Source organism: Paramisgurnus dabryanus, chromosome 11, assembly GCF_030506205.2.
Source record: "Paramisgurnus dabryanus chromosome 11, PD_genome_1.1, whole genome shotgun sequence".
NCBI lineage: Eukaryota > Metazoa > Chordata > Actinopteri > Cypriniformes > Cobitidae > Paramisgurnus > Paramisgurnus dabryanus.
Genome location: NC_133347.1, coordinates 26,337,076 through 26,362,992, shown reverse-complemented (window position 1 = coordinate 26,362,992; position 25,917 = coordinate 26,337,076). Strand labels below are relative to the sequence as shown.

Here is a 25,917-nt window from a genome sequence, read left to right as displayed (position 1 = left end):
TAAAAGATCGTTTGAGGTGGGAAATATCTTAAATCCGAGTTGTCTGGAAATCAGCACGAGACAATCTATGTGCGCTGTTTCACATCTATCCAGCAGATGCCGCAGGTGTTCGCTTACTAGTTTACGATTCCTACTATAACAAAGGCTTAGCTTATGAATATTAATTCGGTTTAGCGAACATTGCTTGGTAACGACCCAGAGCGTCGGCTCACATAACTCAATAAATATTCAAAAGCCAAGCATCTATTCGCCAACCGGCACCCACCCTCATTCAAACGTCAGTATTTCAGCCAATCCGATGCGCCAATCTCGCTTTTCTTGCATAATAAATATTCATGAGGCGATCTTTCGCCATAGTAGATTTTGTGAGGCTTGCTACGTGATGTGGCGCCGCGCGCTTCCTGTATGCGTTTAGTCCAGAGATTTCCATCTCTCTACCCCCGGAGTTCAGCGTCTGTCCCCGGAGCCAGGCGGTCAAAACGGTCAAAACACACCAATTTTCCATCATGTCTGTGAACCTGAGCAAAAACGGCCCTGCCCTCACCGCGGCCTACAACGAGGTGGTTGATGAGAAATCGGACACTAACTGGTGAGTTAATGGTTGTGTCTTTATAACACTCACTGACATCTTCATGTGTAGCATGTTAGCTGCTGCTGTGGCTTCATAAACGCCATAACTTCTGCTTATCTAAATCAATGCAACGCCCATTTATTAAATTGCTTAGTTAGCTCACGTGCAGAATTGCTGTATACGTTATAATTATTCGTCTACATCTCGTGAACAAAACAGTGAGAGGACAGTAATCTCATTCTCATTTCCTTCCTCTGTTGCTCTCAGGTCACATACAGTATGAGTAAGGTTAACCTACATTAATGCTCACGTTTAACATTCAGTGTATTGCTTTGCAACCTTTTAAAGTATAAGATCAGTTGATCTGATCCGTTTAGAAAGATTTGAACTTTTAAGAAGTGCCTCTGTTAACCTCTTATCCTCCTTGTCTACAGTATATATGGCTCCTGGGGTTGGCAATGGCAACACCCTCCTACTGTCTGTAACTCTTGCATTTCTTGACAATTTATACGTAAGATTATAATGCAGACTGTTTTATAAAAGATCATTCAGTTTGTAAGTATACACTGATTAGTGAGACACTTCCTGTTTGCTGATGGTAACTTACTGGAGGAAGGCCTTTATTTTATAAACTGTCCTGGTATATAATATTGACCAAATGAGAGCAGGGCAAAGTCCAACAGCCTTATGCTTGTAAACTTTATATTTTTAAGATGAAGATGATACAATATACTCTTGAGGATGAGATGAGCTGGGAGTTTAGTATGTAGCAGAAGTGATTATAATTGGCCTACATTAATTAATTACATTCAAGATCCCAGTTGGATGAAATCGTGTGCAGGCAAATACATTTTCTTAAAGGGGACATTTCACAAGACTTTTTTTACGATGTCAAATAAATCTTTGGTGTCCCTGGCGTCTGATGTAAAGCTCTAGTTCAAAATACCCCACAAATAATTTATTATAGCATGCTAAAATTACCACTTTGTAGGTATGTGTCCTTTAAAATACAAATGTGTTGATCTCTGTCTGCACTAACTGGCAGTGTTGTGGTTGGATAGTGCAGATTAAGGGGCGGTATTATCCCCTTCTGACATCACAAGGGGAGCTCAATTTCAATTAAAGGAATATTCCATTTTCTTAAAAGAAAAATCCAGATACTTTACTCAGCACCATGTCATCCAAAATGTTGATGTCTTTCTTTGTTCAGTCGAGAAGAAATTATGTTTTTTTAGGAAAACATTGCAGGATTTTTCTCATTTTAATGGACTTTAATAGAGCCCAACACTTAATACTTAACTCAACACTTAACAGTTTTTTTCAACGGAATTTCAAAGGACTATAAATGATCCCAAACGAGGCATAAGGCTCTTATCTAGCAAAATGATTGTCATTTTTGACAAGAAAAATAAAAAATGCACTTTTAAAGCACGGACACTTAACTATCCCGTGAGCCCCCGGGAAAGGAGTTATCCAACGAAGAAAAAGATGGAGGGGGTGTGGTTTTATTAAAAAAAGCCTGAAAGTGGTAACGCTGCTCTATTCAAATGCAAATACGTATATTAAACAGTTGTCCATTGTGGTTAAGTTGCGTTTTGTTTAACATCATTCCAGTTAATGACGTTTGTCATGGGATGTATCAACATGGCGGATGTAGTACATCCGGATTCATTCATACTATCCATATAGACCGTTTCAGCAGTAACAACATAAACAAGCAGATTTCTTGGTCAACACGTAACTTCCGGTAAACTCTGCTAAGAATAAATAACAACAAAGTCCTTTTAAAGTAGTTTATTTATATAACAATCAAAATAAGCAATAGTAGTTTACCAACACATAGGAAACCAATACATTTGTTATTTTCGACGACGTACTTGTTCAATAGTTCAGTTAAGCAACTAGTCAGACCATAAAAAAACTGAAACTGAAAGTAAAGATCTAACCAGACGCATAATCGCGTCACTGCACGTGCGTCAGATAAAACTCTCTATACATACTAGTAGATACATCTAATTTACTACCTAATGTTACAGTACGCGATTTCAGATGCAGTCTATATTTTGCAAGCCTATGAAAATACCTGAAACAATTGGAAGAACAGCGATATAAATAAGCCTTCAGGCATTTCCTGGAATAGCGTGTGTGATGGTACTTCTTCTGCAGCGCAAATGGAGTTTCTGCATGAGAGCGCCCTCTGGCTTTTGGATGTGTCAGCATTTATAACCGTAATTCATTGAAATTTGTTCATTGAGAAAATGCGCATTTGCACGATTAATCGTCACAGCCCTATTGATAAACCATTCTCTGCAAGCATGCAAACTATAGGTCATTGAAATTTGTCCCCCCTTGTGATGTCAGAAGTGGATTTTATAATAATAATACCGCCCCTTAATCTGCACTATTCAACTACGGCACTGGTTGCATTTTATCAGCTCCTTTGCATTTAAAAGGACACACCCAAAACAGCAAATTTTTGCTCGCACCCCTACAAAGAGGCGATTTTAACAGATTACTAATTTTATTTTGCTGTAGCTGTGTGCTTATCATCATTTATCAAAATATCATCTTTTGTGTTCATCAAAAAAATTCATACAGATTTAGAACAATATGAGGATCAGAAAATGATGACAGAGTTTATATTTTTGGGTGAACTATCCCTTTCAGCACAGCTCAAATTAGCTTTGCTGATTAAATCGTCAGCTCTGCTTTAACATTTACAACTGTTATTTCCCTGGTAAACCACATTTAATCATGTGACTGAATGAATGCACTGTCCTGTAAGCTTTACTAGAAATAAATATCTGCACTTCTTATTCCTTATTACTACACTTCCTGTTTCTAAAGCTGAGAGAGTGAGTGTTACAAAGAGGAAGTTGATACAGCTTCCTTTCTGTAGAAGGTTTAGGAAAACCACAGCAGTCATCACAAACACAACATTATTGACGCGCCACAAAGGAAATACATTTTAATAAAAAAAGGTTTTTATTATTGAGATTTGTATTGTATTGTAGCATGGTCTCTGGACAACTGAGGACCCCTCCCTTCATTCTCAATACCATACCACAAAAAGTCTCGTTCTCATTACATACATAATGTTTTTGTTCTGAAACTTTCTTTTTTTTAAATGTTAAAAAACTTGCTTCATCACAAAAATAATGTCACGAAGTAGTAGTGTCACAATGTAAAACAACTTGGTACTTTATTTGTAGTATTTGACCAAGGTTTTTACAGCACTGATCAATTAAATATTTCTCTTAAACCAGCAGTATTAAAAAAGTTGTGTATGTATGTATGTGCATAGTGTAACACAAATTTATATTTTTATTCATAATTCAGCCTAAATCATAGTCATATAAAGTGGGCACCTCAGTATCCAACACAATATCGACTAGGGATGGGACGGTATGAAAATTTCATATCATGGTTATAGTGGCCAAAGTTATCACGGTTATCAGTATTGTCATGGTTTTGTTAGAATGAGATTGAACTGTTCAAAAAGAACTGATACACGCACTGAAAACATTTGAATAAGTTTTATTTTTGAAAATCACAATTTAATATTTCATGTCCCAAGTTTACCGTGATTGAATACAATACATTATCCTTTAAATGCCTTCTTGTGCAAAAAACTATATTGCATGTGCACGTCTGCGTCAAACTGATTCTGACTGGACAGAATTTACCGCAAGTTTTCAAAATCACGGTGGTAATGATAATTAAATTTTAAATGATAATACTAACCGTCAGGACATTTTATCGCGGTTAATCATGAAACCGCAATCGTCCCATTCCTAATATCGACATACTTGACCCTGGACTACAAAACCAGTCATAAGGTTTTATCTTTTTTATAAATTGAGATTTATGCATCATCTGAAAGCTTAATAAATAAGCGTGATGCTTAGAGGAACATTGCATGTGAGCTGAACGCATAGTATTGCTGTCGAACACAATAATAGTTTGTGCTTGTATAATATATGTGGGTGTTCTGTGTGTAATTATTATTTACAAATATATGCACACACATGTATACATTTTAGAATTTTTTTATTTATATATCTTTTTTTATTTATATATAATATTAGATATATATATATAAAATTTTAACATTTATCCTTAAAGGAACACGTTTACATTTTGGGAATTTAGCTTATTCACCATATCCCTGGAGTTAGATAAGTCCATACATACCTTTCTCATCTCCGTGCGTGCTATAACTATCTGAGGCACCCCCCGCTAGCTTAGCTTAGCACAAAGACTGGAAGTGAATGGCTCCAGCTAGCATACTGCTCCCAATAGGTGACAAAATAACGCAAACATTTTTCTATTTATGTGTTGTGATTTGTATATCCACAGAGTGTACAAATAACAAGGTGATATGAGACACAGCCATCTTTTAATAGTATACATACTGGGAACTATATTCTCAGAAGGCGAAGCACTGCTTCTTTGGCGGAGTGATTTGCGAGAAGCCCCCGGTGAGGAGCAGAGAGTTCGGTCAGATTTGTGCAAAGATTCCCAAAAATGTGGGCGTGTTCTTTTAAGTCACTCTACTACATAAACAATTGGTTTAGCCTTAGGAACAGATTTGACCTTGGTCATTAAGTAGAAACCAAAATTGGGCACCAGTATTTACTTTAACTTGCATATTTAGGGTGGTAAAGAATGTCATACTACTTTTCCTTGTAGGTCTCTTTCTGATTTTGTTAGCTTCTAACAAGTATCTTACATTTTTGTAGTAAACATGTTTTTTTGAATATTCATTCCCACTGGTTTGTCCATGGCTTTTGTAGCAGTGCGTATGGTTAAAGCTGTGATAACCATGGTTTAACTTACCATCTCTTTTTATAGTAGTAAAACATGTTTTTTGTAAAGGGTGGCCGATGAATTTGGGTCAAAATACTGTACAGTTTGATTTGTTGCTGCTAGATTTGACATTGTATACTTTTTAATTTCTGCAGGGTTCTCTTCACATATGAAGGCAACACCAACGACATCCGATTGGCCGAGAAAGGAGGTAAGTTTTCCTCAAGCACTGATCGTATGGAGACACAAATAGTGAATTGTTGTTTTTGGCTTTAGTGTTATGTATGTAGGATGCCTAAAATACCAAAGTGGTTACGGTAAACAGTGTCAGCCTACGTCCATCTTTACCCAGCAGCTGTGGTTTTGATGTGTGCCACTTCATTTGAATAAATTTAATAAGAAACCAGTTCAGCGAAATCAATACCATCAAAGACAGAAACTGATTTATGTAAAGATTTGTCAGATGCTCTTACAGGAAAATGAAGATAAGTCACAAAAGGCTGCGTTACATTGACTTTAACTAGGTGAAGGGCTGTTTTGAGGCAATAAACCCATTTAGCCTGAATGTAGATTGTCTTTGCTTTTTTAATGTGGCATTGCTCTCTATATGTTAGTGTGTGATAATATGATCCAGCATGTTTGTGTATTTTCAGATGGTGGTTTAGAGGAGATGGTTGAGGAGTTGAACAGCGGGAAGGTGATGTACGGTTTCTGTCGTGTTCAAGACCCCAACTCTGGCCTTCCCAAATACGCCCTCATCAACTGGGTAATTGTTTCCTCAACTCTTAGTTAGAGATGCACCAGTCGACTGGCCATTAATAGGAACCTAACTGCTTTTGCTCCCTAATGGCGCTTTTCCATTGCATAGTACCCCACGGTTCAGCTCACCTCACTTTGGCTTGGTTCGCTTTTTCCATCGAGTTTAGTATTACTTAAGAGTGTGAGGGGGATTATAGGCGTGTCATCATATTTGTGCTGCCTACAGCTGTGACATCATCAAGTGAGAGCGTCGTTGGAATACTATACGTTCTCATACATTCATTTATTTCTCAGTCTGCCACAAAATCAAATAAATGTTTGCACATCGCGTTTATCACTACCTCTGTCAAACATGGGTGTTTGTACACAAACTGTTGTGGCGTCAGTGGTCACACTCTGCTGAGCCTGCAAAATGTTGCGCATTTTCGTGTCTCGAATGTGCCGCCACCATCCGCAAGTCTGGAAAACACTGGTATGGTGTTCCTGATTCTTAACCTGTGGATGTTTTTCATTACTAAAAGGAAGTTTGGGAACTTTCAACAAAGCACTGATGACAACAGGTTTGCTCGAGCCAGCGCAAGTACACAGGTAAAGCTAATCTTGGGTTTAGCATAACGCTCATCATGATTCTCTCAGATCTCTCTCACTGATAGACAGTGATTTAGAGTGTTATCACGTCACGTTTTAGTATCAGCTCAGCTTGCTTGGAACCCCAAACAAAGTGGTACAAAAAGAGTAACAGGTACTATATACTGTACCCAGGGCAAAAGCCCCCAAAAGTCAGCCGTCTCAAACCATGTGGTACTATGCAATGGAAAAGCGCCATAACATACAATCGGCAACCGGACGTTCCTTTTATTGTTGTCGTTTTATTTCATTTGATCTCTGTTTCGGAGCCAAGCCTGTTTTTATGAATGTGTCTCTGAAGGGACCTATCTCGAGAAAAGTGCATTTGATGGCATTTTCTTTTCATCCTATTTTAGTATAGCACCGTTTATAAGTAAGTGCAGCTGCTTGTTTATGGGGTAACCATGGTAACTGCTATATTTCTGCTTTTAAGCGTCATCTACCAGGCTGTCCGCGTGGTAGTAAAAAGAATCTACCAAAATTAACGCCCTTGAAAGGTAGTAAAAGGTAACAAACACAATTTTACTTCCATGCTGAAAAAAACAGCATACCAGCAAGACCAGCATATGTTGTGTTTTGGTGCTGGTTTGCTAGTGAACACCAGCTAAACCAGCATCAGCACCAGCACCAAACCAGCATTAGCACCAGCATCCCATGCTAGTCATACCAGCAAGACCAGCATATGTTGTGTTTTGGTGCTGGTATGCTGGTGACCACCAGCTAAACCAGCATAATTCCCATGTGGGTCCATGCTGGTTTGATGCTGTTTTTTTCAGCAGTGTTGGTAGTAATTTTTTAGGAGTCTCCATGTTTGAACTTCATAGCATAGTTTAAAATGTATACGGTGCTGACAGGACCTCAGTGAGTCGGATTTTAAGTTTAAGCAGTCCGTGCAGATTGAGCGCACACACTTAACTATTTTCTCATTCAAGGTTAAGCGCTCACGTCACGTTGCTCAGCGTGTGGTAACAAAAGCTTAACATTTGTACACATATTTAAGCACCGCAGTTTTCAATTAAGTGATTTTAAGCTGTTCATAGAGGAACTTGCAAGCCACGCATCCGCTTCTCATTGAGCTTGTGAGTATTTTTGCCACTTTATAAGCCTTAAAGGACAAGTTCGGTATTTTATGATGAAATAGAATGGTTTTGACTGAAATTTCGACATATGCTGGCCCGAGAATTTTGGTGTGTTTGTTTTTCACCTCCCACCTCTACAATGGCTGCATAGGTGCACTGGCACAATTCTTCCTAAAATGCATTAAACTTTCTTTTACAAAGACGTGAAACTCACCGAGTGGTCAGGGGTGTTCACTGATATGCTCACACAAAAATCGCTGCAAAAGATGCTTTCCAACAGCTGTTTTACCATTCGTTGTAAACTTGTGGACCTATTTTTCCAAACGCCTCACACCCGTATATTCTTCCACTGAGAGCTTGAATAATAGACACTCCAGCCCAGGTGGTGGCGCTAATCCGCCTTTCCCAATTGCAAGAATACAAACAACGTTCCCGGCGGCGGGAATAATAACTTACCTCACAGCACATCTAATACAAGTCAATGAAGTTGGACAAAAACTACGATAAAACCTGTTGGAAAGCATCTTTTGCAGCGATTTTTGTGTGAGCATATCAGTGAACACCCCTGACCACTCGGTGAGTTTCACATCTTTGTAAACGAAAGTTTAATGCATTTTAGGAAGGATTGTTCCATTGCACCTATATAGCCATTGTAAAGGTGGGCTGATACAACAAACACCCCAAAGTTCTCGGGCCAGCATCATATGTCCAAATTTCAGTCAAAACCGTTCTATTTCATCATTAACAATCTGAAAACAGGGCTTTAAGTGTAAAATACCCAACTTGTCCTTTAAATGCACACATGCGTCAAAATTCCCGTCTTTTGCAAGTATCCTCATAAACACAACAATTTAGGTCTTATTAGAAAGTAAACAGCTAAAAGAGATGCATGTGTAACAGTATTAGATCCGTACTTGGGTCTTAAAGGGGAAGTTACCTAATTTTGCTCCTGTCTGTCACTCGTGTTAATCAAACAGCATTGAGAGAAATTTAAATCCCTCACTGTCCTTAACTAAATCACTTTTCTACCTTTTTAATAAGATTTTTATGTTGAATTGTACTTAAGTTTGATTCGAGTTGCTTGTTCATATTCATACTTTATTATGAAGAGCTATGACTGTGAACAGAACAGACCCTGAATGATTTGTTTATGTGTACTGAATAATATTAAGTACAAATTTCGTTAACATTTTACACAAAGAGTATAATTGTCGACATAAGTAAATGCATTATGAGCAAAAAATAAACAATATATTGTATATAAGCATTTATTAATTCTTGTTTATGTCATTACAGTAATTGATGTTAGTTTGAGGTGGATTTACTAATGTTAAACGTTTCAAAATTTAAAAAAGAGCTGCTGCTTGATGTTGTTTGCAGTAAAAAAAATATTGTGGAGGTTTTAAAAAAGGTAGTAAATTCATCTCTATGATTTGTGCATATACCCTGTCTTCTGTCAGGGACAGGGAGGGAATTTGCGCTGTGTTTAGCGCATCTGGGTTTTTTGTTTTATAGAGGTGTTTTGTTTTACACCACTGTTTTTCCTTTAAATCTTAAAAGTCAGGCAAAAATGTAGATTATTTATGAAGTAATCCACATGGCTTCAGGGGGTTAATAAAGGCCTTCTGAGGGCAATCGATTTTGTAAGAAAAATATAAATACTTAAAACTTTACAAGCTAAAACTAGTTTCCAGTTATGACTGATGCACGTTCACGAGAGATGCCGTAAGATGTAGCGTTCTGGACGTAGTACTATATTGATGAATGCGGGCCTTTATTAAAAAGCCTTGAGGATTACTGTGTGAATCAGAAGCGCCATTTACTATAGTGACAAAAAAGTATTCATTGAATTTGCTCAATTTTTTAAGGTAAGTAGTTGCACGCAATAAATTTAGAACAAGCAACAAGCAAACAAAGAACAGGAAGCAAACATTATGGTTATAACATTAAGCTTTCTGTTCTTGGAAGAAGGGAAAATAGAAGAAAAGTGTATGTGCAAATGCTGTCTGTTGCCTTTGTGTAATAGTTTGTAGTGAAGTGTCCCGTCTCAACATTTTCTCGCGCATACGCCGTTGTACACGTACTGTCCGCAAACTGTGAAGAAAATGACGCCATGCGGACGGCGCACGTACGCGGACGTCCCTAGTATACCTTTGGCTTTGGTTCACCTTACTCAGTTGTTTTTTACCTTAGCACAATTAAATTGAGTTGATCTGAGTACAATTTGTTAAATTTGGCAATGCTACTATTACCTAATCACGTTAGTTAAATTTAGAAATATAAAGTTTTTATAGTACAGCAACAGCACACATTAGCAAGCTAACCATAACTAACACTTAATTGAAACAAGCTGATTATAGCATTTTGACATTATATTTGAAATGTGAACATAGAAAGCACAATATGTATTCTGTATATCATGCAAGTTTCTTGTCTTAAAAATGTATAAATCTTTATATCTTCATCTTTATTTGATTAAAATGCAGTTTTTGTCACTGTGTTTTCAGACAGGAGAAGGTGTCAAAGATGCTAGAAAAGGGCAGTGTGCGAACCATGTGAGCACTATGGCTAACTTTCTCAAGGTAATTGGCTATATTGTGTTTGAATATATGTGTGTATGTATATATAAATATAGATCTCTCTGTGTGTTTGTTTGTGTGATGAGGTTAATGTTATGTGAACTTACACAATGAGTCACAGTTGTGCAGTTTTTACTCTTATCAACAGGATATGACATCATGAATAAGGCTATATAAGGACGAGCCCATTTTATTTTATTTTAACAATATTTGTAGAGTTAATGTTGAGATAAGGAGCAGCAAAGTTTGATTTCAATTATTGATTTACATTATTTCAGTCAGTGTTAAAGATATCAAGGTTATATTTTGACAGAATGTTCCTCATATTACAAAGGAATGAAACAAAAAATGACTTTAGTTAGGTTTTCACTGGCAGGGTCACACACCCTTTGTACTTGAGTGATTGTGTTCTTTGTTAAGAAGATGCCAAAAAATCTCATAGACTTGCATTAAAGTTGTATCTAGTGACCTATCTAGTGGGCTGTTTTTTTTTCAGCTGGTTAACCTCAGATAATAAATCACTAAAGAAGCAACTTAATTATATTTTAATCTTGCCATACATGTAAGCAACATGCTTACATCATAAAATTTAGTGTAAACAGGAAACGGTTGGAGAACCTCCCATCTAATTACATCTAATTTATTTGTTTGTAGTCTGGCTAGGCTAGCTGTGTTTGGTTGAAATGCAGTTTTGTTAATGTTGTATTTTATGGTGTTTTTGTTTGATTAAAAATCGATCTAAGGTTGCTAATAAATAAACTGATGGAAAATATCTGTGCGTGGGTGTTTGGTGTGAAACCAGCTTGTGATTCTCGATGCTTCTTCTTTTAAAAGAGGTTTGTGTTTGATATTCGCGTGTGGGATTCATTTTGCTGTGGTGTTTTTGCAGGGAGCTCACGTGACCATAAACGCGCGGGCAGAGGAAGATGTGGAGCCTGAAGTCATCATGCAGAAAGTGGCTAAAGCCTCAGGAGCTAACTACAGCTTCCACAAAGAGTCCAGCCGCTTCAAAGACTCGGGGCCGCAGGGGCCTGTGGTCAGTGTCTTAAACACACACACAGAGATTTTTTTTATTTAGTTTTATTTCTGTTTCTAACATAAACACACACATATGCCCAAATCTAATTTATTGTTGGACATTGCCATGCCAAACCGTTTTCTATTCCACTATCATCCTGTCTACATATTTTCCGTATTTCTTTCTTTCTTTTAATCTTTCTATAAAAAATCCCACTGGGCGTATTTGATATGTATTAGCTGTCGCATGTCACTTAAACGTAACTCCCCAATAAAACAAGAAAAGAAAAGAAGCGGTCGAAGAAGAACAGCATTCTGTGGGGTTGTGGCTAGAAGGGATAGAGCTATGGCCAAAATTTTGCCGGATGAGCACTGTTTTCATCCTAAACCCAACATCTTGTGAGATTTGGCTGTAGCTGTATCCCCTCTAGCCAGAACCACCTTGAGGATAAAGGATGCCGAGTTGTGCAATTACAATAATGCATTGCAGTATGGACACACCGCCATGGTCACGTCCGCCCAGTCCTCACGTACACAAACTCGTGCAGTGGTTTGTGGTTTGCAAGTTTGTGTGTTGGGAGACACTTCTGTTTGTGCTTTACTCTAATTAAATATCAACCAGACTGGTCAAGCTCACAAATACACTCCTCAGAAGGTGTAAGAAATATAACATTTGTGACCTGTGTGGATAACAAGTCCCTTGCAAATGTGACAGAGCCACATGATAAATGAATACGCCTTATTCAGTCTCCCGCCATGTTGATTCCAAAATGAGGCTGTGAAGGATGGACGTCCAGCGCGTGTGCGTTAAACCTATTGTTTTGTATTAGGATGGTGGTCATTTAGTCATCAAAACAGAAAATACTTAATTTAACAAATTTCCACAGGACAAAAACCTCAGAAAACATGGATTGTTAAAATGAAAACGGACAAATGACCTAATTTTGAGATAAGAGCAGCGCATTGTGCATATAAAATCTATTTTGCTATTAGACTGTTGGCTAATCATTAATGTTGTAAGCATGCTTGTGTTTCTTTAAAACACTAATATAGTCCAATAACTAAGTACATATCTCAAATTCATACAGATTGAATACGTTAAAAACTTTTCTCTTAAGTTTTGTTTTTAAGCACATTTACCGGAATCAACAGAAGCAGGATAAATTTTCGAACTAAATAACATTTATACACAACTTTGGAGGTTTATATGGGGTTTTACCGCTAACAAACTAGCACAACTTACTATCGCGTTAAGTCAACGTTCACGTCTTGAATAAACATAACGGAGAAAATACATGTGACAAACTGTTATAATCTATACAAACTGGAGATGTATACTTGGTTGTTGTCATAAAATATTGTATTTTTGCAATATATTGGTGCTTTAAAGAAAAGAAAGCATTAGCAAAAAATTAACCATTAGCCAACAAGCTAATATCCAAAACAGATATTATTAGGGTGACCATACGTGCCATTCTTCCCGGACGCATCCCGTCCAGGATTCTGTGTTCGTCTTCCAGAAGTCGTATTTGTCGACTGCATACATCATTGAGGATTATTATTATTATTACAGAAAAGCAACCGTTACATTTTAAGGTAAGAATGAAACTACGATTGTATATCTTATGTTTTTAACTGAATGGCGTATGCGGTCAACAAATACGACTTCCGGAAGACGCACCGAAATCCTGGAAGGGATGCGTCCGGGAAGAATGGCACGTATGGTCACCCTAGATATTATGTACACAATGCGCTATTCTCATCTCACATTAGGTCACATGTCCATTTTCATTTGAACAATCCATGATTTCTGAGGTCCTTTGTCCTGTGGAAATTTGTAAAATGATGTATTTTCTGTGTTTTGATGGCTGAATGACCAACATCCCGGTACAAAACAATATGTTTAAGTGCACGCCCATCCCTCACAGCCTCGGTTTGGAATTAGCATGGCGGCGGACTGATTAAGGCGTAATGAGGTACACTATCACCAATCCACACTATTAGGTACACTAATACACTGTCTTGCCTAGTGGTGAGAAAGGGTGGAGGGGTAATGTTGGGGTTTGGAAATTTCCCATATTTTCAAATCACAATGTTGACGCATATGATTCTGTGCCGACATATATGGCTTCATTTTCCATTGTGGGGATGATAAACATCCTTTGAACGCTGTTGCTTGGTATTGTAAGACTGAGAATGGTTTATAATCCTGCTGATCCAGGCTCAGGTGAAAATATAACTGTAATCACTTCTTACCATTCTTAAAACGTTTCGGTATGACGGTTGAAACAACTTTTTGCCTTTGGTTAGTTGAATCATTGGAAAACATGTCAGAATTATTCAACATTTGTTGTCTCAACAGCAGAATGCATCTGACAGGTCTTATGATGGCACAATGGTGAATGGATCAGTGCCGGCCCACGGCCTGTTTATCTAAAATGCCAATCAAAGTGCTGTGTCAGGAATTTCACAGGGAATTAGCCGGAATGCTCAGAATATGGGAAAATGTTCTGGTGGTTTAAAATAATTAATCGGGGTCACTTCTAAAAGCGTTATCATTTATAGTACATTATGATTAAGTAGATAATAATTGTATGTGTTGTTAATAGTTGCATGTTAGAAATTTTCATTGGTTAGAATCCGAATTCCAAACTGGAAAACAAGTCCCTTGTTTTTTTGTTAAATTATATGACTAAAGCTGTTACCTGTAAATTTAAATCATGTTTTTTATTAAGTACTCTGTATCGGTATCGGCAAGTACTGAAATGCAAGTACTCGTACTCCAAAAAAGTGGTATCGGTGCATCCCTATTTAAAAGGATGTGGTTGGTTCTTACCCATGACAATGAAAGCGTGCAAAAGCAACTATATCCTAAGTCTTATAAAGTCATACAATATCTTTGTGTGATAAACAGACTCGAACAGTCATTATTCAACCAGCAGCTTTTGGGAGCTTCTAAAAATTGGAGGACAAATTATTTGAATAACAACCTGTATTTACTCTGTGTAACACCTAAAGCTATCCTATGACTTTTGAAGACCTTGTAATATACCGCATGAGTTTGATAAAAAACATTTTAACGTTTTAAAGCTCCAGTTCCTATTTATTTGTAGTGGTATATGTGGAGACTGATAAGCCCTTTCTTCAGATTTTCTTCTGAAGCTGAATGATTTGAAATATATAAATACATTAATTTATCACATTTTCCCCGGAGGTTTCTCACCCAAAGAAAATGCCAAAGATGACGAAGATCTAATTTGTCCTGCTAATAATTTATTTTCCCACACAGGGATCGGTTTACCAGAAGACTAACGCCATGTCTGAAATAAAAAAAACGAACAAAGACAATTTCTGGGCCCAAGCAGAGGTAATACAGCATGCATAAGCAATTTCGTTCAGTGTTTCACAAGTCCTCTCTGTTTGTTTTGCTAAATGCATTTGTCTCTTTCTCAGAAAGATGAGGAAAAACGTATTCAGGAGGAGAAGAGGAAGGCAGAGGAGGAGAGACAGAAACTGGAGAAGGAAAGAAAGGCCAGAGAGATGAAAGAGGCGGAGTTACGGGATAAGAAAGCTAAAGAGAGAGCGTCACAGATAGACCAACAGAGGTCAGCAACTTTACTGTCTGTATGTATGTTTGTTGGAGTTAACAAAAATGTATTGTGAGGTTTCAAAATGTACCTATTCCCACACCTGCCAATGATGGAAAACTTGTTTTTGGAAAAATATATATTTTCCCTTTTGGCAACAAAATTGTTCAGCCTTAAGTAAAGAGTATGCTTGTTAATATGTTCCACATTTGTGTTTACCACACACAGTAGATGACTTGTGTCAGATGTTACTGGCCAACTGGAGAATAACATTTGTTTATTTGTCTCTCCAAAGCCAGTTTTTACTCCTATTTGGCATTTGATATGTGTTAATTTTTAGATTATGTTTGTTGTGTTACAGGAAGTACCAAGAGAAACAAGAGACGGAGACTCAATCCCATGAGAAACAGCAGCGGGTGAGCTACTCTCTCTCTCTGTCTCAAACACACACACATATATCTGTGTGATTTGTTATCTCTGGACGTGTTCTGACACAGATCCTGTGAAGATATTTATTAACATTTGTTTATAGCCTTGATGCTAGCATAGAAACACACAAGACTATATTTGGCTGGATTTATCTTGGTGCCCAATTCCGATTTGTTGACTCTCCAATTTCGACCTGTTTACATCTTTTAAAAGCGATTGTATCCGATACAAGATATAATAGAGCTTTATTTCTGTATCAAGACATTAAACTTCATCATTGCTCAACTCAGTGGAGCGGTCACACCAAAGATGGAGTCATGTGATCGCGGGTGGTGTCCACCTGAGTAGACGTCATTTGCCAGCGTCGCATTTTTAATGCACGACACGTCTTTAGATGGGAATATCCGATCTGTCCGCTTACATTGAGGATACAAATGCATTAGTGTTAATTTTATCACCTATTTTTAATTTAGTCTTAGTCTTGTGCCAAATGTCCTTGTTAGTTTTAGTCGACTAAAAGCCTAAAAAAAATCTAGTTTTAGTCAAAAGAAAACTCAATATATCTTGTTGAGATTTTTGTTTATTATAGCTCAAATGAGCACGTGACGTGATATTCTTTTATGCTGCTAATTGATCTCCGTTTCAACGCAGTAAGTGACGAGCTATAAACTTTCCTGATATCTGCTTCAGTCCAGTTTGCTGACATTTCTTGTCGTGAATGTTGTAAATCCCTCATTTTAAAGAGTTGAACCAACTTCATGTTGCCATGACGCGCGCGTCCTTACTACGGCATGCTCATTACGGCATTGTTTCGGCTTCTTGTTCACACAGAGGGTTTTCCGTGTATCTGACTAGGTCCTCTTTCCAGCAACGATCCCAGAAGATATACGGGACGAGTTTGTGTTCACACAGACGCTTGTCTGGCAATTTTACGGGTATTTTCTGGGACCAGAGGTCTGTGTGAATGGGGTTTTAGTCTCGTCTCGTCTGACGAAATTAACACTAGAATGCATGTATCCTATTCATGTCCGATTTATATGGGATGGATGTCTGTGGGTCATATCCAATCTGTGCCACATGAGAGAAAAAATATTGGACACAGGCAGTGTAAATGCGGCTTTTGTTGTTTTATTTAGTCATTTTCTGGTTAAAGGCACAATATGTATATTTTTTGAATTAAAAAAAAAAACTACTAGCACAGTGTACTTGTATTATCCCAAATGTTCAAATTGAGAGATTTTGCAGTGTTAGTAAGCAATTCGCCCCTGTTCATAGAGTCACCTCTCAGTGGTGTCATGTCTGCGTTATCCTCAGTTACCGCCTTAACTGTGGTAAACCTCGTGTTTTTGATTTCATGCAAGTGCTGCACAGACCGTTCGCGTATGACATCACAGTATCTCGTTCAAAAATCAGTATCTCGTCATACGCCGATCTATCTGGGAAGTGCCACATGCTGAAGTCGTATTGAAGTGTCTAGCACGCCACTGTTGTTTTAATCAAGTCGCATTTTTGGCTTACATTATAATGTAACGGTTATAAAACTTTATTTCATGACGTCGTCCATGAACATAATTCGTGAGTCTCGTCTAGACTACAACTCCCATCATTCCACGCTCCTTCACAGCATCATCAAGCTCTAATTTTGTTTTTGGCCGACCTCTAGCACCAAATATTACATACTGTGCCTTTAATGTAAATATTTATTTAAAGTTAAAAAAAATTAACAGGATCTAGTGGTGGATTTCACGTTAAAAAATTTCATTGAATTCTGATAATTGTGTTTAGCAAATCCACTTTGTAGAGAAGGCTGAATCCTTGACTAAAAACTAGCATCTCTAGTTCTTCATTTAACTCATGGTTTTCCTTTTTCTAGTACAGTGCAGTTTGTCATTAGCTTTCCATTACGAGATCAGCTTAACCCTCCTCTCTCCACATTAATAACCTTCAAACCATATTTCCAAAACACTTTACAGCCCAACCGAGAAGCAGTGACAGAAATGATAAATGCTTTGCAGAATCTGTGGTTTCGTATGTAGGTCAAATGCACACAGGACACTGACGCGTTATCGTTTGTAAAATTAGCCTTTTTACATGTCTCGTCTTCTGTGGCTGTGCATAAAGGTTATTGTCTATACAAGCCATTAACTTCTAGCATATTGTGCACTTTTGAGCTTGTGTCTCTTCAGTTAGTACTATGCACCAGGCGGATCTGTGGGATTCGAGACACAAGCCACATGTAAGAGATATAATGTGTGTAATGTTTATTAGGAGGAGCAGGAGAGGGAGCAGGCAGCATCGCAGAAACCCTTTAAACGCGGAGAATCGGTGGAAAAGGCAAACGTAAGTGAGAGGAAATGTGAAACTCTCCTCTGGCACCTGGAGAGCAGAACTGACGTTTTCTTTCTTTCTTTCTTTCTTTCTTTCTTTCTTTCTTTCTTTCTCCCTTCCGTGTCTTATATTACACACTGTACAGTTTAAATACTGTTTTATTCGCCAAAAGTGGCTTAGTGGAGCCCCTGCTCTTTTTCTCTGTGCATTATAGGATGCATTAAGATCTCTCTTTCTTCCTATCACTGTGTTTTCCTTGCACCACTGACTCTCTGCGATCTGGCTCATATCCTCTGATGTCACTCTTGATATAACATTTTGATAAAGGTCACCACCAGTGTTATCAGTCGAGTAATGTATCTGTCCATGTGTGTTTGTAACAGGAAGCGGCGTCTCTCATCTCGCAGCGCTCTGTTAATCCCAGAGAAATGTTTAAACAGAGAGAGATGGGTATCAAACCGACAAACACAGACAACTCTCCATCCAGTCCAAAACCAGGTACGATTACTCTGTACACACACACACAAACTTACATACGAAACTCTTTATGGTAGTAGCACTTATAGAGGATAAGGTACTTCTGCTTCTCACTACTATTATACACTCACCTAAAGGATTATTAGGAACACCATACTGATACTGTGTTTGACCCACTTTCGCCTTCAGAACTGCTTTAATTCTACGTGGCATTGATTCAACAAGGTGCTGAAAGCATTCTTTAGAAATGTTGGCTCATATTGATAGGATAGCATCTTGCAGTTGATGGAGATTTGTGGGATGCACTTCCAGGGCACGAAGCTCCCATTCCACCACATCCGAAAAATGCTCGATTGGGTTGAGATCTGGTGACTGTGGGGGCCATTTTAGTACAGGGAACACATTGTCATGTTCAAGAAATGATTCGAGCTTTGTGACATGGTGCATTATCCTGCTAGAAGTGGCCATCAGAGTATGGGTACATGGTGGTCATAAAGGGATGGACATGGTCAGAAACAATGCTCAGGTAGGCCATGGCATTTAAACAATGCCCAATTGGCACTAAGGAGCCTATAGTGTGCCAAGAAAACATCCCTCACACCATAACACCACCACCAGCAGCCTGCACAGTGGTAACAAGGCATGATGGATCCATGTTCTCATTCTGTTTACGCCAAATTCTGACTCTACCATCTGAATGTCTCAACAGAAATCGAGACTCATCAGACCAGGCAACATTTTTCCAGTATTCAACTGTCCAATTTTGGTGAGCTTGTGCATATTGTAGATGCTTTTTCCTATTTGTAGTGGAGATGAGTGGTACCCGGTGGGGTCTTCTGCTGTTGTAGCCCATCCGCCTCAAGGTTGTGCGTGTTGTGGCTTCACAAATGCTTTGCTGCATACCTCGGTTGTAACGAGTGGTTATTTCAGTCAAAGTTGCTCTTCTATCAGCTTGAATCAGTCGGCCCATTCTCCTCTGACCTCTAGCATCAACAAGGCATTTTCACCCGCAGGACTGCTGCATACTGGATGTGTTTCCCTTTTCACACCATTCTTTGTAAACCCTAGAAAGGGTTGTGCGTGAAAATCAGAGTAACTGAACAGATTGTGAAATACATAGACTGGCCCGTCTGGCACCAACAACCATGCCATGCTCAAAATTGCTTAAATCCCCTTTCTTTCCCATTCTGACATGGAGTTCAGGAGTTTGTCTTGACCAGGACCACACCCCTTAATGCATTGAAGCAACTGCCATGTGATTGGTGGATTAGATAAATGCATTAATGAGAAATTGAACAGGTGTTCCTAATAATCCTTTAGGTGAGTGTACACTATAGTGATTTCCTTTAGCAGGAAACAGGTAGCAATGCCAAGGTCAGTGGTTTTCTGCCCTGATAAGATCTCAACACACAATTTGAAAGGGTTTTATTTGTATTTGCATGTTATATTTAACTTCATGCGGTCAGGTCAGGCATAATGTATTGGAGACGCTGTATGTATTGGATGTATTGTTTTCTGTGCACGCAGCATCTAACTGTTTAATGTTTTTTGTTGGATGGTATTTATCTCATTCTTCTCTACACCGTTAACCGTGTTTGTGTCTGTCCGCCCTGCAGTTCTTCTGTCTAAAACAACATTTGTGACATCTCTTCTTCTATGTACGCTCCCCGTCAGCCATCTGTCAGCTCGACTTTCTCTTTGTCGCTTTCTGTTCTGTGTATCTCAGGGCGGTTGAACAGCCCTTTTCTGTCCAAGCAGTCATGTGATCCAGAGCCGTTACGTTCTCCTGTGCGTCAGCCTTCGTCGCCCTTGCGAGCCAGAGGTACACAGGCCTTATCATTTGTTTTCAAAAGGTTTGGTGTCTCCATACTTTCTGCTCTTTTTTTCCTTGATTTGGTGCTTTCATGTGAAACTAACATCACTCGCACGTTCTCAGTGCATGCTTAAGATTTTACACTACAAGTTATGGAAATTCACCATTTGATTCCCAGGTTGCTGTGTTTACAGTGTGTGTTGGTTGGATTTTGCATATATTTGCGGTGCCGATCGGTTCATACTAGGTGTGGGCAGTATGATACAGTAGTACACACCGTGCATGAGTAGAAATATAAACCGGTAAACATACTAAACCGTTCAAATCATGTTATATCAGTTTCGCATTTAGAAATAAAAGAATTCAAATGAGTGCATCCATAAAAATTTAGTGTGGATATCATTTGAATATTATTACAGGACTGATTTAGGTTTGACTTGTCACGACACGCTGCTTGCAACATCACACCGCTTGCAAAACTATATAATTGATTTACGGTCACAGGTATGCATGTCAGCGATATTGCAATAGGTTTGAACAAGCTTCATTCTTTACCTTTCATACTGATGCCATTGCCACACTTGTCATTTTGTTATGAATGATCTTATCTTTTTAGTTTTTCCCCATGAGGATAAATAATAAACTAGTATAAAAGAGTGTCTTTCTGTTTAACTGCTTAACTGCCACAGGTGGGCCCAAATTGTTTGCGTAACTATGAAATAGTATCGATAATAGCCTTTTCAAAAACTAAAATAATCTTGACAAACATATATAGTTGAAAAGCTAGTGTGTAGATTAAATATTTTATCACCATTTCACAAAAAGAATGATGTAGTGGAAGTCATTTTGTAAAATATCTGGTTGTTATTACATATTTATATTAACATAATGTTGACAAACTATATATCGTTGGAAAGCTCTAAAAATTTTGATTTCATATTTCAAAACCTTTTTGCACTAATAATAATGTTGTGACCGTATTATATCAACTTGTGACAAGAGTATGCAACAAACCAATGACACCTAGTGGCTGTTGTTGGTAAATCTACTGAAAGTGTCACAAAAACCACGTTTTAAACTTGAATTTAGATTTAAACTAGTTAAGAATTATGGCTTTATTTTTGTTTTGCATTTTTGATGTGAAACATTTTCATTTTTCTAGTTTGTTTTTTAGTTTTTATTTTTGGCCATTTTTGCCCCTTATTGATAGACAGTAATTGAGAGACGACCGGAAAGTAGATGGTGGAGAGAGGGGTATGGGATCGGACCTCGGGCCGGGTTCGAACTCGGGTCGCCGGAAGTGCGTTTACACCGTATGTCGGAGCGCTGCCCACTACACCATCGGCTCTGACTCTAGATTTTTTTTATATAAAATATATACTTAACTCTTTCCCTGCCATTGACGAGTTAACTCTTCAAGTAAGAGGAAATGCTTCTCTGCCAATGATGAGTATTTTCGGCAATTCGCAATACCGCTATTATCCACCAGGTCGCGCTCTTCCGCAACTTATACAACCCGGAAGCAACGCCTCACGTGAAAGAGTAAGAAACTCTGTGTATGTAATGAGGATTGCTCTAAATGGGATCTCTATCAAAAGTCCTTAACAAAAATGAAATTATCTAAGCTTTTTTATCAAAATTTTGTGTTTTTGAAGAAACCTACCCATATTTGAGAGGTGATAATTGTTTTGAAAGCAGAGGGTCTCTTTCATTTGATATATTGTGTGTTTATATATTTAGAGAAGAACATTTTCTGGAAGGCATTAAACTTCTGTGAAAATCATAAAAAACACTGGCGGGGAAAGAGTTAATAACATTGTTTTAGTTTTTAAAACAAACTTAAACTGCTATAACTTTAATATTTCATATTAACAACTCCAGAGACAATTATTTGAAAAACTTAAAAGTGTCCTATTTAAAAAGAGATCAAGATTAGGCTTCTAGACCAAAAATACCACAGTTATACTGATCTGAATGTGAACATCACCTTTTCAGCCCCCCTAACTCAAGAAGGGGGGTTGATTTCAGGAAACTCACCAAAAGATTAATATATAACTGCAATGCACTATAAATCACTTGATAAGTAACCTCAATATGTAAACGAATCGTATCACAATATACGATTTAGGTCATACTGCCAACTCCTAGTTTGAACTCTTCACTCCACCTCTGTATGTAAAACTGTAAATTGAGTTGTCCCAGTGTGTGCGTGTTCCAATGCATGTGTGTGTTTTGCGTGTCCATGCATGTGTGTGTAGAGCCCAGTTTTGATGAACCGCCCAGAACTCAGTATGTGGAACCAGAGCCAGAACCTGAGGCAGAATATGAAGGTGCGATTCACACACACAAACATTTTCAGTTCCTCTCACCTTGGTTGCTGTATTAGCCACGTTTCCTTAAATCTCATGACATTTATCATATTTCATAAAAAATAAAAAGTTTTAAAAGAGATTTTGTATAAAGAAACTAAATGATTTAATTAAATATACGAATTTTGACTTGTATAATTATTGCAAATAAGGTAAAACATACAAAAATACTCCAAAATGTATATATCATGATAGAATTTTCTGTACTCGTATTTGGCTCTAATTAATGATTTATTTTAATAGAATTATATATGAATTGTCGTAAAAATTGAATGTATATTTTCTTTATGCAAAGTATCATTCTTTTGTCATCTTAATTTGTCGTCTTAAGGGATAATTCGCCCAAAAATGAATCTTCTGTAAACCCTTGAGTCTTTCCAAACTTGAGTAAATTTCTGCTGAATACAAATGAAAAAAAATTAAGAATGCTTGTAATCAAGCAGATCTGGGGCACCATTGACTTCCATGGTTGGAAAAATGAATACTATGGAAATGAGTGGTGCCCCAGATTTGTTTGCTTATTAACATTTTTCAAAATATCTTCATTTGTGTTCCACGTAAATTTACGCAAGTTTGGAATGACTCAAGGGTGAGCAAATGATTACAGAGGTTTTGTTATTAGGTGAACTGTCTCTTTAAAGTTTTTTGTTTTCTTAAGATTCCCCAGCTTAATTGATCATCATCAGCCTCATGTTTTGTGTTTGGTCAGTCAGCTGTTTGTCAGCGCCACTCTGTGGGGAGATCGTGTTATTGCAAGAGACTGTAAATGATTCTTTCATTGATATTTCAGACGTACAAGTGCCTCCTTATGAAACGCACACAGAACCTCAGCAGTCTGAGTATGAGGCAGTAGTGGAACCTGTCAATGTCTATGAGGATCCTGGACAGGTACATCACTCAGTACCAGAACCCAAAAGTTCTTACAGACCTGTTATAAAAAGCATGTGTTTAAATGTTGGCGTGTTAAAGGCGGGGTGCATGATTTTTGAAAAACACTTTGGAAAAGGGAGTCGGGACGAGTTCCAAAACACACGTATAGGCTGGTCTATCAAAAGAAGGTCCAGATTCTGTTGGGGTGGGGCGTGTTTGTTTAGGTGATTTCAAATGTCAACATTGGCTTTCAGAGATCATGCACCCCGCCTTTAAAGACTTAAACGATGATTTATAAAGCATTTAAAGGTATCCATTGACTTCAATAGTAAGAATAAATAAATACTATGCAATTCTGTCTAATGTGTACTTATTTAATGTCTATATTCTCACACAATTCTGAATTAAGACTTGATTTTCTCATCTGACATTTGATTGGATTGCAGATGTTAGGCTAAGATGTTACTGCCTAATTTAATTTTCCCTACATACGTTGTTTCATCTAAGTTATTAAATGTTTAGGATATAATAAACAAACATTTATGCCTTGAAAATAATGTGCACACCCTGAATGTGGTGTAATGATCTCCATACAGGTGGAGGAACAGAATACGTATGATGAGGCTGGTGATCGTGGCATCTGTGCCAGGGCTCTATATGACTACCAGGCTGGTGAGTATGTGTACACAATGATACGCTGTATTCTGTATATGCTGACGTGCACATTTTTTCCCCCACTTCTCCATTTTCACTCTCGCAATTACGCTGCAGTTTTGTTAATCCTGCACAATATTTTATCAGATCAGGCCTTGGCAAAAAAAAGTGTGATGAATTAAAAACGCAGTTAAATGTATTACATGCATATTGGCTTGGAAAGGTAAACTATACATTGTGATTCGTGTGTGTATCTCCTCAGCCGATGACACCGAGATTTCATTTGACCCCGATGAGATCATTACCGGTATCGAGATGATCGATGAAGGCTGGTGGCGAGGATACAGCCAGGACGGTCATTTCGGGATGTTTCCGGCGAACTACGTAGAAAAGATCTAACGTCGCTCGACGCGTCCCGCATCCCCCGTTAAAGACGGACTGCAACAAATCTCTGGTGCTGTGAGCACGATGGGATCAGTATATTTGATTGAAAAGACTAAAATTAAAATCATGGACCAAACGAGTGCTAATGGTGTGATCGGGGGGTATTTAAAACTCTGAAAATAATATTCTATACTGTACTGGTAGCTTTGTGTTGTTCATTTTATTTCATTTCAAACGGTCTATTCATTTCACAAAACAGTGATGCCGGCAGATACAACAGGGTTCATGCACTGTAAAAAAAGGCTTGTTGATTCAACTTAACCCTTTAAAGTAAGTTACCTGGTTGCCTTAAAAAAAGTTGTGTGAAAATCTGACATTTTTAACCACGTTACTTTAAGTTGAACCAACTTTTTTTTTTACAGTGTGCAAATATCCTATTAGACTGAACCTTTCCTTTAATCTTTTTTTGTTTATTTTGAAGACATTTCAGCATTTCAAACATTTCAACAACATGCTGCACTTTTAAAATGAAACCTATTTTGTTGTGTTAGTGATTTTCAGTGCATCTACCGTAAGTTTATGGTATAACGATCCTGTTTTGCCTTGATTTTTGCCTTTTATTTCTCCACAAGACCGGGTTGGACTGCCTTGCGTTCTTAAAGAACATAGCGCAGATGTTTGGTTGCAGTGTTTATTGAGTTCAGACTGAAACTATACAGAGTTTATTTGCACTTTTCTGATGTTATCATCGCTCTTCAATGATAAGCAAGTTATTTAGGATCAGACTGCGATTGTAAGTTATACCACAGCTTTCTTGTCTACTCAGAAATGTGGAGAATCTTAATACTGTGATTTTTAGGTTTCAGGGAACCTCCATTCTGTCATCTCGCTGCCTTTCGGTCTGCGCTCAAAGAAAATCATTTCAGTTGTTTTTCAACCCTTGCATTTATTTCTTTGCATACACACACAGTATAATGTCAGTGCTGTGCCAATAAGAGAGTGGAGATGGATCAAATATTTTTGAGGAAAGGACTTTAACAAAGACCCATATTGAAAAACATCATAACATCAACAGTGGTGTTGTTAGAGGTTGTTGTGAATATCTAACTAGTCTGCACAATGTTGTAACTTTCATTAAAAGATTAAATAAATGAGTTTTAAGATGGATCGAAAGCTGCTGCTTTGTGTTTTTTCTTCGGTGGTGTACAACTGCCCTAGTCACGAGTTTTAAGGGATAGTTCACGCAAAAATGAAAATTCCCTTTAAGGCAGGGGTGTCCAATCCTGCTCCTGGAGGGCTGGCCTGCAGAGTTTTGCCCCAACCCTAATCAAACACACCTGATCCAGTAAATTAAGGTCTTACTAGGCATACTAGAAACTTTCAGGCAGGTGTGGGACACCAGGCCCTCCAGGACCGAATTTGGACACCCCTGCTTTAAGGGATAGTTCATCCAAAAATGAAAATTTTGTCATGATTTATTCACCCTCAAAATGTTACAAACCTGTATACATTTCTTTGTTCTGCTGAACACAAATGAAGATATTTTGAAAAATCTTTGTAACCAA

The 25,917-nt window shown here is 37.9% G+C and overlaps 1 protein-coding gene across 6 annotated transcripts; it reads left to right on the top strand.

The window, feature by feature from the left end:
• The first annotated feature begins 365 nt into the window (after positions 1–365).
• Positions 366–25,519, top strand: dbnlb (drebrin-like b). Of its 6 annotated transcripts, none has more exons than XM_065247627.1 (15): positions 366–589; positions 5,536–5,591; positions 6,034–6,146; positions 10,353–10,427; positions 11,314–11,460; positions 14,731–14,808; positions 14,895–15,046; positions 15,390–15,444; positions 17,726–17,797; positions 18,169–18,283; positions 19,989–20,084; positions 22,334–22,405; positions 23,235–23,332; positions 23,911–23,986; positions 24,231–25,519. In XM_065247627.1, exons 1-15 carry the CDS (start codon positions 507–509, stop codon positions 24,365–24,367), a joined length of 1,425 nt encoding a protein of 474 aa, XP_065103699.1. In that variant the 5' UTR covers positions 366–506; the 3' UTR covers positions 24,368–25,519. The 6 variants fall into 6 exon arrangements, with proteins under 6 accessions (XP_065103699.1, XP_065103698.1, XP_065103700.1 ...); XM_065247626.1 differs by having other exon boundaries at positions 22,331–22,405; XM_065247628.1 differs by lacking the exon at positions 22,334–22,405.
• Positions 25,520–25,917: the final 398 nt, after the last annotated feature.